Raw genomic sequence first — 13,089 nt, 5'->3', positions numbered from 1 at the left:
ATCCCCGGCCACTGATTTCAAGGAAATAGAATGCAAACAGACGGAACATTAGAGAAGAGGTGATGCTACCCTATGAAACCTTCACCTCCTCCTCCTATAACCCACCTCTGCTCAAATCCCAGCGCTTCCATATAATTTTTCTTTACCTGATTTTGAAATGATCTTTGCACCAGCTGGGAACACACAGCCACTTAACGGGTTAACATATTTATGCAGGTGCTGTCAGTCAAGAGAGATGGGAAGTGTGTGTGTTTCTAATCATATTTATTTATGCTTTCACATGCCTTCAGCAAAACACGCACATTCCCATTTCCAAAAACATGATTATTTTTTATGTATATGTTGCATCAGGTTGTTGGAAATCACACTGCCTGTTGGCCACATGGATTAATGTGTTTGTGTAAAAGCCGAAACTTGCACAAATTCTTGCATGTGTGAGTGAGTGTGTGACCGACAGAGGCAGAAAGAGACAGAGGGAGTATAGTGCATGTAGTGAAGTGCATCTGTGCATGCACTTGGGAAGTGTAATGAGATATGCGGAGGACTTCTTCAGAGAGGAACACTTAATGACAGTCTCTGTCCCTCAAGCTCTAGTGCATTTCGGAAAAGGAACCAAAGAGCTTCTTTAGCCAGGGCTCTTGGTGCTAAGGGTAAACTCATTACTAGTGTGCAGGCACCAGAGAGCATGGAAGTATTGGAGGGGACAGAAAGACACAAGCTGTGTTCAGGGGCTGGATCCTCTGATGGTGCAAGCAAAAAAGATGCGACTTGACTTGAAGACCAGGTTGCCTCTGCACCATAACAACACTAGTCACAGGAATCAAAGTAATGGTCAAAACCAGCGGTGAAACTGACATGTTTTATAATCAGTACAAATTGTGAGGTTTAATTTTAAATCATATTGTTGTTTTTAACTGCAGGCAGTTGTTTGCAATCGAAAAAGCTCATAAAACCCCACTACAGCTACCCGGCCAGCATCAAACATGAGATAAACAAAGTTAACAGCTAAAAAAACAGTTAGATTAAACCCAAAACAGAGCTAGAAGGAGTTGCTCTGTATCTGCTGTTGTTCGCTAACAAGTTTACCAAACCAACTTAAAAGGCGACACTATGACAATGTTGTGTTTACAGGTTGCATTGCATTGGCTTTTTACCCTGGTCCAGTTCAAGCTGACTACCACATAAGTGGAAATACCTGGTAGATAAAATGTGTATGCGTGACATTACCTGACTATATGAGTTTAAGTGGATCGCCTGAACTCCATCAAACAGTTGACCAGAGCAAAATATGTTCTGCATGTCCCCTGAATTTGATTGAGTATGATTTATTTTATTGACATTTTAGATTTATTTCCAGTGGTATCTGGATTCATGTATCCATTTATACAGTGACTTTGCTGTTGTAAACTTTACTGTTGCTGCTCTAGAAACAACATTTAGTTTTATTTAAAATATTCAGTTCTAATCCTGCTGTAAAATTAAAGACAACCAGGCTGACATAGGAACTGTATAGCTTATATGCATACTTCAATATTTTTTAATTTATCGCAAGTCATTCCAATATCAAACAATGTTATCTCATATCACAGATTTTTCTCATGTTGTGCAGGCCTAGTTTACAAGCAGCAAGTATATGCATAAATATCTAATATTGCACCTCAATGTAGTCCAATATGGGTCCATACGGTATATTCCACACTGAGGCAGAGACAGGGTTTATTTCATCTTACTACCACCACCATGCTCTCTCTTACACCCTCCGCCCTTTCTTTCCAATCACATGATGCTCCAGTTGAAGTGGGAATCTCTTCTTTAATCCACCACACTAAAACCAATTTCAACAAGACTTTCTTGTCCTTTGTCAAATTCTGTTTTCCCACCACCGCAGGCAACAGTACAAGTATATTGACTCCTGCCCAAACTGCCAACAGTCGTTGTGTGATTCTAGACAACCAGCTGCTGTGTGAGCCTGTTCTTGCAACCACAACCCAATCCTGCAGGTTTACACTTTACAACATCCATCAAGTCAGACCTTTCCTCGCCAAGGATTCTGGCCAGCTTATGTTTAAATCATCTCCCATCTGAACTAGTGCAGCTCCTCTCCTAGGAAAGTACAACTTATTTAGAATGCTGTAACCGGTACCTTTTCTCCAACTTCTTCAAAATGTAACACGTAACTACTGTTTTTAGATTCCTTTCAGCAGTAGCCAACAGCCAGCTGCCCATTGTTATCATGACTGTAAGAGTGTGATCCCAGAAGTATGTAGAGGCTCTGCAGGACTGTTCTGAGCTAATGGACTGGAACATACCCTGTGGAGCACACAGAGAGGACAATGCAGGGCTCCCCGGCTGCACAACATGTCAATACCCATGTGGAGCCTTCCATTAAACAGTTTGCTGTTTTCTGTGCTTCACCTTAAACAAACACTGGGAAACAAAGAAAATTAAATCCCTTCTCAGGGAAGAAGAGGGCTTCCAGGGCTGGCTACAGGGAGGAAGTTAAGTTTGTCTGCAGGTGCTGAGGAGAAGAATAAAAGATAGAAACACAAGGACAGAATTGAAGACAAATTGCAACAAAACATTGTGAAGGAGGTGCTGAGTGGGATGAGAGGGATTACTAGCTTCAAGACGCAAGGCCAAGTGGGGGAAGAGAATAAAAATAGAGTGAATGAGTTGAGCATGTTCTTTAACAGGTTCAATGTGGAGACCAGGCCAGCTGCACCCACTCCCCCAGGTTGATGGGTCTAATGAGATCTCTCCACAACAATGTGACCGGGGTTCATCTCTTCAGCCCCGGTCTGCGTCTCCCACTCACCCCTGCCTTCGGACTGACCACTTCACCGTGAAGGGCAGGAAGGAAAAAAGGCCTGCAGAGGTCTTGGTAGAGAGCAAATTGATGCAAGGACAAGCAAGCAGAAGTCTAATGCCAGATGAAAGAGCCAGAAGAGGACTTCCTGCAGAGAAAGTGATGATAGCACAGTCCTACAAATAGCTGAGGGTCAATATCAAAAACAAATTGGACTGGTCAGAGAACACTTCACAGATCATAAGAGGGGAGAGGTGGCTGTTCATTCTAGGATGGAACTACATTTACTAGCTACATGATCTGCCCATTTGGTATGCTGCTGAGGCAGATGCTATGAATATCTTAAAAGAAAAGGCTGATTTTGTCACTGGGCCGGAGACTCAGGATAGGTTCACATTCTTTCAAGTCTGTCCTAAAATAGTACACACAGCCACATGCCCTTATGTATATTGATAGACTTATGGTGGCAGTAACTGCTCCTCCTGTCTCCACTGGTCGGGAGAGACTGCAGGTTAACTTGAGTTCAATAAAAGTGATTGGGGAGGAAATCCACAGTTCTTTACAGCCAGTACGAACAGGAGAAACAATTACAAGGATCAATAACTCATTTAATGTACATAAGGGAATGTGACTATTATTTTAAGGTAATGCATGCTGGCAAAAGACAACTCAGTCAGGGCTTTAGACTCCAAGAGATAGTAATCAACTGTCTACAATACAAACTATTACAACTGACACATATACAACTTAACATAATCAGACACAGAGAAAACAAAAACAGCAGACTGCCGGCTATGAGTAATGTAAACACCATTAGCTCTGTGTGACAGGAACTGTGTCGCAGCTTGATTTTGATTGCTGCTATCTTTATCACAGCATCCAACCTCTGATTGCTGCAGTATTCAATGATAATAAAAACTATACCTACCTGCAACATTTAAATAATATTAAGATTTGTTAGGTCTCGTCACATGGTCCAGGTGAAGAAACTCAAAATATGAAATTACTCTCTGAGTTTATATCATACGTATGCATACATACTGTATGTTTTTGTGTGCATATGCCACTGGAGCTGTATGAATGTGAATGGATTACTAGAATAAATTAACAATTCTACATGCAGGTGTGGGAGGCTACAGTATGCATTATACCTCAGTGAGTAAAACTACTCAGACATTTAAAACTGCAAATGTTAACAGCAAAGTGCTGCAGTAGGTCAGAGATGTTTTGGACTCATGGATAATAAATATGGACAAAATATTAAATTCAAACTTAACTTTGCCATTAAAATAGAAATTCACTGAGCCATGTCCTGGTGTGTGGGATGCAGGTATCCACAGCATACAGTTTCTACAGAGCAGCTTCTGTATAGCCTGAAGAGCGCGCACACACACACACACACACACACACACACACACACACACACACACACGCACACACACTAATAACTGCCTTTAGGAATACGTCCTACCAACAAACCTCTACAGTTCGTAATGATGAGAACTGTGACGTACACACTACCACACACATATAGGATCTGAAATGAACACCCTCCAAGCGCCAAATAACTGCGCCAGTCGAGTTCCCGCTCAGCCTGTAGACTTTACATTGTGATGACACAATGTCACAGATTTTAAAATTTCTTTGCTTGAGGAAAGTTTTACAAATATTAAATCTCGATGCAGGGTTTTTCCATGCATACAGAATCACAAGGTGGCCACCTCTGTCAGATTTGTCCTTCAGCTCTCGACAAAACGCTGGACAGGTTTCTTCATGGTGAACACTGTATTTTCTAGCAATCTTTGCACCATGTGGATTTCTTTCATTTGTTGCTGAAATTGTAGCATTAGCAGTAAAGCTTTATCCTGACTATTGTTAGATCAATCATCATCAATAATCATATTATTACTGCAGAAATTTGGATGTTGTCTGTATCTGCCCAGATATCATTATCTGTTTATATCCGAATAATGTCTCAAATTGAATTACCTCCCTAACATTTATATAAGCCTCTTTTGGGTTAATCATATTTACATGTTCTTACTTGCATACTTGTAACAACTTTGAAGCCTTGGTGTTGGCTTATCAGTCTGCAAAGACACCACTGCCCATATTGTACCTCCAGGCCATAGACCCACTCTATACTCCACCTTTCAACTCTCCTTTCCCTACTACAAGCTTGTCATCCTCCATCTGGATATTTACACATCCATGGTTCCCAGAGGGTCCTACAGGCATTGGTGATCCCTTGTCTTTATATTTAGCGCCAGCAGCAGGTTAACCTTCTGTGCAATCAGCAGGTTAATGTTTTCACTTTTTCAGTGAAAATATTTGACAGACATTCATGGTCCTTCGGGGATGAAGCTTATAGTGGGCTGATATTTGTAGTTTTGAGTGAATTGTTTCATCAAATATTGGATGGATTGCCATAGAATTTTTTGTACGTATTCATGTATTCACACTTTGGTGATCCCTTAATTTCAATTTGTCTAATGCTTATGACCAAGTACATGCAAAACTAATGACATTCCCATCAGCCTCAGTTGTACTTTCCTGTATAGTGCTAATTAGCAGACGGTAGCATGATAACATGCTAAACATGGTGAACATGGTGAAAATTAAACTAAACAACCACCATGCCTATGTACACTGTAGACTCTTAGTTTTGTTTTAATGTGCTGCCCTAGTCTTCTATTCAATGATAATTGTTTAACTGTCAGTTAAGTGTAAGTCTGACTCTTAGTATCGCTGTTTTTACCCCACTTTTGGTGACTTTTTGCCATTCCACTACTGCACACATTTCACTACGGGTGAGACCATCTACTAAATGTATAAAATGGAAAACTGGAAATGTAATGCTGCTGCTCTGTACCTGCCAGATCTACATGACAGCCAGTGCATGGGGGAGCTGGCTCATCACTACATTCATATCCCGACATTCTGCTGGGACCATGACGGTCACAGTCAATGTGGGTGAGCTGTAATCAGTACATGGTTGTCCTGGATAGCCAGTACTCTGAGGACTCTATATGTATTGTAACAAGGAACAAGTCAGTCAACAGGGAGGTGCATAGATACAGAGATAAACAAACATCCCGACATCCATTCTTATGCACACATTTTGACAAACACTTTGGTATTTTCCAGAGATACTCCAAGTCCAACAGCATGTGCACAGAATCACAAACTGACAGCCCCATGCCTGCATACGTGTACCTGACAATGAAGGAGTGCCGTGGTGTGAGGCCACGGTCATGGTCAAGCACTGGTTGGGGTGAAAGGTCAGCAGACAGGGTTGTTCCAGATCCTTGGAGGAGCACGGTGACGTGGTCGGGGAGCAGCTCAGCGGTCTCAGAGGTGAAGGTGATAGAGAGGAGCTGGCCGTAGCTGTTCACTTGGTGACCCAGGAATTTCTCTAGTGGGAAGGCAAAGGTTGGATGTTAGAGAGGTGAGTGGAGCTAGCTTTGTTATTGAAGTCTCAGCCAACTCTCTACCATCAATGTAGTAAACACAGTGGCTGTATGTGTGCAAGTGTGTTGTGGAAGAAGTATTTATATTTGTTTACATTCAGTAATATTCTGCCTGTTCTTTTCTCTTTCAGTGTGTGTGTCTCTGTGTGTGTGTGTGTGTGTGTGTGTGTCAGGACAGAAGGATACAGGATTTTTGAACCCACATGAAGCACTACGGGAGTCTGTATAATTACCCACCCTCTCATCTCTGGCTCATTACAGCACATTAACAGGACTTCAAAGATCTTAGCCACTACTAGACATTCTCCCCACTACACTACCAACCCCCCAAACACACACACAAGTTGTACATTTGAAATAGGCAGAAGTCTTGCCCTCTATCAATATGGAAATATGAAAAATGTAAACAATACATGCTATTGTAAAATGCCTTGCACCAGTTATGCTCTAAAAATGAAAAAATCACAACAATTTTATAGAAAAAAACAACTATGCTCCCATTCTGGGTGAGCAAGTGGGCAAAACTGACAGGTTGCACGCTTGATTGCCACCTTGTTTTTGAGCGTAATCGTGTGTGAAGTACATCCTGAGCTCTTCTGGGGGTTGGGAGGGCTAAGGACTTCAGTGGGTGATTTTGCTTGCGATGGGCCTCTGGCGTCATTCAGAGCAATTCAACTGTGATTGTTTAATATCTGCTCAACCAACAGACCCCTTTTATCGTCTCTGCCTTCCTGTACATCTACAGTCCACACCATCTATGGCCAGGTTGATGAATGTTTTTATCAGACATCAATCACTTTTGTGAGGACCCACTTTCTGACATCTTAAATTGAGGTTTTTAGCTGCTGTTGGTGGTTTATTACTCTGTGATGTGTTTCTCAGTAATTCGTTAAAAGCAATGTAAATATTGTCTATTTCATGGTCTAATAAGTAATGCCATTTGTCAGTTGGTTTCATATAGGTTATATGTTAAATTGTTCAAGTGACACAGTGTTGAAACTCAGTTCTTTTACGTCAAGGATGAAGACTTTTCCTTTTGCCGCTGCCTTTTATTAAATCACATGTGAGGTTTTGCCAGGTGATTAATATCTTACACTGCACTCTACACAACTTTTATCATCCTGTTTTTATCTTTTTAATTGTATTTTAATATATCTGACCTATGCTGATTTTATATTTTATGTAAAGCCCTTTGAATTCCCTTGTTGTTGCAATGTCCTATACAATTAAACTTGCCTCTCTTCTTTCTAATAACTGCACGCTTATAAGAAACAAAACTCAGAAAGTCAAGGTGTTTTGTCAGCTTTTCACATGAAACAACAGCTGCTTCCGTTAGCTTTTAAACAATTCAGTTTTAGTGTGAGTATACAAAATGAATTGTGCGAAGTGACACTGTTTTTTTTATATTTATTATTCAACTATAGGATCAGTATTTGTAGGAAATGAGAAACAGGCAATGATGAAAGGGGAAAGGCTTCAATTACATGACTAATCAATAGCACTTTCTGTTCTGGGTCTAATAAGGCATCATTCATGTCAATGTGACTTCAAAATCAATAGAAATACATTAGTACAGCCAATCAGGAGCTGGGGGTGCTGTTTAACAGCCACCAATCATCACCAGTGAAGACAAAACACTTTCCCAGGTGACATGAGCTGCCACACATCACAGTGTAGTTTCAAAATCAATACATATTGATGACAGGGAACAAAAACAAATAATCAGCCAATCAGAAAAGAGGATTAAATTAAATCCATCACCAATTAGACAGGTATGGTTTCATTGAGCCCTCTCAAATAAATAACAGATCAATACCCACTCCTGAGTCCACCTGAACCACTCATATCAGTGCAAATTTAAAACCAATCAACGACTCATGTATGGCACAGACTTTAACTTGTCCGTTTGTTAAACCCCCCCCCCCCCCCCCCCCCCCAATATTTTTTTCTCATTTAATGTCACTGTAATACGATGTCTACAGTTTTCAGTTTTTTTACAGTTTGTCTATTTAAAACTATTGACACTGATGTGCCTGGATTATCCTGTGGAGAAGTAAGATAGCTAACATTATCAGCATTAGCTTGGCGGCTAAAAGGCTTTAGATAATGTTATTGCAACAAGAGTTTGTACAGTGGCTTTTCACATAGCACAATTACATTTATTCATTTGGCAGACAGTGATTAACGAAGATGATTGACATTACCTACCTGCACTGGCAGGTGTAGTTTTAAGTTAGCTGCAGCTAGGCAGCTAACTTAAAACACTGGCGCTCAGGGTGTTCAAGAAATGCGAAGCAGAGATCGGTACATGTTGTGTGAGGAAAATAGGGACTATTTCTATAGTATAGTACTATAGTACCCAAGTACTAAAAAAATAGGAAAACTAAAGAGCTATAAAACTAATATGAAGAAGATAAAACTAAAAAAATATGCTAAATATAAGTGTAAAAGAACTTACATTTAATTAATTTCATATACTGCATATAGTCAAAAGTGGATTTAAAAGAAATATAAACAGCTTTATCTTTCTTTTATTTCGTCTTAAATTTTTATTATTTAACGGATAATACATTTTTATTATTTATTGATGTATTCAATTTTTTTTTGGGGTATCTTTGGGACATTTTTTGTAAAACTTCATCTCTGCACCGTCCTCTATGAGGTACTGCATATCTGTCAATTTGTAAAATTTGGTCTCTCCAGCCAGTCACTCACATACACCTTACTCAAGCTGCACTCAACACAATAGCATCTGCCAGCAGATGATCACTGTTGCTTCAGTTTGTGAATGAGAACAATCTCAGCAGAGCCAGTATTTCCGGAGAACAGAGAAGAGGCAATTACCTGTTTGGGAAGTGACGCACTGTAATCATGAGTAATGTAAGAAACTCATGTTCGTAGAAAATAAATCAACAAATATTCCTTTTGGAATGATTCATTGGAAAATACATACTGCGCATTCCTTGCATAACGGTGGCTAACGAGCCCAGTAATACTATTGTGTGAATAAGCTAATATTCGCTCCCTTGGTTGTGAGTGGTCATCTTTCAGGTGTAGCTTGCTGGTCATTATTCTGCTGGGTGTCTGGTTTGCATCAGTGTGGTTCCCGGGTGTTCTTTCTCTATCTGTGAGGACAGAGGTACCAAGCATAATTACTCACAACCCTAATAGACCATCCAGGAATGTCCCCACTGCCGGGCCCCTTTCCAAAGTAATGAATCACTATAAAAAAACAATGAAAGGATTATTCGTGTGTTAGTGTGATCGACTGTCCGTGTATTGCCATGGATTTATATTCATTATTTTATCTCACATGGCAAAGTGGAAATAATTTAAAAGTTTAGCAATCTCTAAATAAACTGCACATAAGTGAGAATATTTCTTCACATTCAGTGTAGTGTAGTGTAGTGTAGTGTAGTAGGCTACTTAAACCATTGGATGATAGTCAATCAGTCTTGATCATTGATTAATCATTAAGGTATTTATTAGGTATTGTTAAATTATTTGAGAAATATGCTTTCTTTTACTTTTTATTTAATGAGAAGATCAATACCACTCTTGTGTCCGTATGCAAAATATAAAGAGCCAGTAACCTGCCAGCGACTACCAGCACCTCTAAACCCTTCTCTTTACATGTTATATTTTGTTCGTTAAACCTATAGAAAAACTGTAAAAGTGTAAAAACATAATAACTTGTGGTTTTACAGGGTTATTCACCAGGCCAAAAAAAGTTACAACAAATAGCCCTTTTACCTTTGGAAAGAGCCTAGCTAGGGTGCGGGCCTGGACTGGGCTGGTGTGCAGCTCTGTCCTGTGTGCATGCTGTGCATCCTGATAATTGCATTTCGGTTCTCTGAGGGGTCTGGCGACTGGTTGTTGGAGGGGTGGGGGACAGGGAAGAAGGGGTTGACGGGGTTGGTTGGGGGTGCGGGCTGGTCCTTTTTGAGCTGGTTGGGGAGTGTCTCCTCTGGATTTTAGTGCCCGGACTGGATGCTTGTTGGTTGTGCCGGGATCCTGTGTATGGAGGGATTGTGCTTTGGGGTGTGTCGATGGTTGCTTCGCAGTCGCGTCGCGGCCCTCTGGATTGTGGTCGTGTTGAGTCCTAGGGGCTAGGTGCATCTGCTGACTCCCTAGGGCTGAGGGGCTGTTGCTGCTGTCGCGGGGTGATTGCTGTCTCTTTTCTTTGGGGACGGTGGGGGTTTGTGTGTGGGATGCTTTGCTGCTAGGGAGGGAAGGGCGCGGGGGTTGGGGGTCTTCTGGCCTGACCTGGCCTGAGTGGCATTGCCTCCTGGGTTTGGGCCGACCTTCGGGTCTGGGCTGTTGGGCCGTTCTGTCCTTGGGCGGGGTCCTTGCTGCTCCGGACCTGCTCCCTTGTAGGGGGGGGGGGGGGTTGTGCCAGCTCCGATGGCCTGGTGGTGCTCGGAGTGCTTCTGATTGTAGGGGAGTGGTGAGGTGGGGGGGTGGCAGGGGGGCTGCCGGAGGGGCCCCGGCGAGGACTGGGGATTGTTGGACTTTGGGTTGGGGCTGCACTGACCTACCTCGGGAGTGTGTGGGGGCCCGCCCTTGACCTAGGGTTCTGGGGACTTGGGCTTGTGGCCTTTGCTCATTTCTGGGCGGGTGGTGTGTCCCTGGGCCTGGGGACCCGTTGTCTCCTCTCCTCGCCTGGGCCCTCTTCGGCAGAGGTGAGGCTCCCGCTGCTTCCCCCTGCCAGCTCTCTCACGGTGGGGGCATTCGGGAGTCTCTGGGGCGCATGACCGGTGTTGTCGGGGTAGGTTTTGGTGCTCCTCCTTGGGGGTGCTTGACTGGGGGGGGCTGGGCCCCTGTCCGGGGATGAGATCGGCCTTGGGGGCTGCTGTCACTGCCTGCACTGTAGGGAGGGATGCCTCTGGCTGGGCAGGGGGACTGTTGGCCTGGTTCTCCCGAGTTATCGCTCCCTGGTGGCAGGGAGCTTCCCGGCACGGCTTTCTGCTGTTCTTCCTTGGGGCGGGTACAGCTTCCCCCTGGACATGCGGTCTGGGGTCCTTTGCGCTTTGGGGGGTCGCAGGGTGTCCTGGCTTCTGGGGGTGGGGGTCTCTGAGCGGGTTGATCCAATTGCGGTTTGGTGGGCTGCGGTGGGATTGTGGGGCGATTGTCGATGCATCTTGATGCATTATGCTTTTTCCCTGGGCAGGGTCTCTGGATGGCTGCTGTGTGTGTAGTTTGGAGTCCGGGGGAGGCATCTCCTCATTGGCTTGGAGGGACCTGTTTGCGTCCCTGTTTTGCTTCGTTGGCCTCGGATCCATGCTTCCCCATTTCTCTGTCGGCCAGTTGTTGGACCCCTCTGGATACTGAGGTATACAGTTAGTTTTCGGGATGTGCAGTGTGGGTGCGGGGCAGGGCTGTGCTCCGGTTTGTTCTGGGTTTGTGCCTGGAGTTCTCGGCCCTTGACAGGTGGGTGGGTTGTTGGTGGCATGCAGCTGAGCTAGTTGATTTTGCCTCGTTGCTGGTTTGGTTGGTGTTGCACGGCGGCCGGGGGGCACGCTGGGCATGGGGGATGTCGGCCGGCGGTTGGGGGGACGGCGGACTTTTATTGGCGGGTGCACGGTGACCTGTGCGGCGCGTTTGCTGCCGGGCTGGGACTTGCTGCTGGTGTTTCTCTCCGCTGGCTTTCGCTGTCGTGTTGTTCCGTTTGCTCTCTCTCGTTTGCCCGACTTCGCACGCGGGATTTGCGGGGGGCTGCTGGGCATTGGGTGTCGCCGTGCTCGTGCAGTGTGCGCGTTGGGCTCGTCACTTGTGCATTGGTGTTGATGATTGCGTGGCATTTGGGCATTTTGGTTGTTTGCTGCGCGGCGGTGGGGTGCTGGGTGGGGGGGGGGCACTGGTCTATGTTGTGTGCGCGCCGCGGTCGGTCCGGGCGCTGCTCTTCCGCGGGTTACGCTTTTTGCGTTCCGTCGGCATTACGTTGTCAACTGGCATTTGGGTCGGGGTCTTCTGCGTTTGCATCGCAGTGCATCTGGGAGTCTTTGTTTTAATTTGATTTATTCTTTTTCTTTCTCCCACCCCTATTGGCTACTGGGGTTCTTGCCTGCCTGTTACAGTCGTGGCGTCCCACTCTCACTAACAACTACATTCTTTAACAGGCTTATGCGCACACACATGTACACACACACACATACAGACACATTCACCCACAGGCACACAGACACAAACAAACTTAGGTTGTCCCTGGTAGAATTATTACTGATGCTTTTCTTTCAGTTACTTATTTAAATTAATTATTATTCCAGCTCTCGTGGCTGTGTTGTGTTGCTTATTTAGTGTGTGTGACTGTTTCTTGTTTTCATTGTTCTCTTAGTTGTCTTAATATGTCAGCTGTTTATTGCTGCTGTTCGGCTGGTTGTCTTTTACTATTATTATTATTTTTATTGTTTGTTTTTGTTTGTGTTTGTTTGTTGTTGTTGTTTTTCTCCTCCCCAAGCCCCCCTCTCTGTTCTATTGCAGGTTTCGTTGCTTTCTGCAATTGCTGTTTCCCACAGCTTTTCCCTGTTGTCCCCACCTTCCATCCCCCTTCTCTTACAGGTGTTGTCCTTTCTCTGTGCTGTCTGTTTGTGCCCCCCCATCCCCGTGTCTGCCCCCCTGTCCGGCCCGGTGACAAATCAATACATAATTAAATAAATAATAAAACAGACAAAGGAGTATTTTAATACTCTCTTGTTAAAGTAAAATCTGTCTGGCACAATATGGTATCCAGGTCATTATACTCTATACCAGGCTGCTAGGCAGGACAGGTTTAAAAAAAAAAAGGAAATAGCCTAGCTGTTTCCCCACTCCTAA

At 43.8% G+C, this 13,089-nt stretch overlaps 1 protein-coding gene across 1 annotated transcript in view; it reads right to left on the bottom strand.

Moving 5' to 3' along the window:
* The window catches only part of lamc3 (laminin, gamma 3), a 115,041-nt gene that overhangs the window by 34,517 nt on the left and 67,435 nt on the right, over nt 1-13,089 (bottom strand). Inside the window, exon 10 of the mRNA XM_038733411.1 lies at nt 6,023-6,221. Within this exon, the coding sequence (XP_038589339.1) occupies nt 6,023-6,221 (199 nt within the window). The remainder of the gene's footprint in view (nt 1-6,022; nt 6,222-13,089) is intronic.

The sequence above is a fragment of the Micropterus salmoides genome, unplaced genomic scaffold (genome assembly GCF_014851395.1).
Source record: "Micropterus salmoides isolate LMB-PRFRI ecotype aquatic unplaced genomic scaffold, ASM1485139v1 Ms_hic_scaffold_20, whole genome shotgun sequence".
In the NCBI taxonomy this organism is placed as follows: Eukaryota; Metazoa; Chordata; class Actinopteri; order Centrarchiformes; family Centrarchidae; genus Micropterus; species Micropterus salmoides.
Note: the sequence above shows the minus strand (reverse complement) of the source record. Positions and strands in the feature narration are given on the sequence as shown.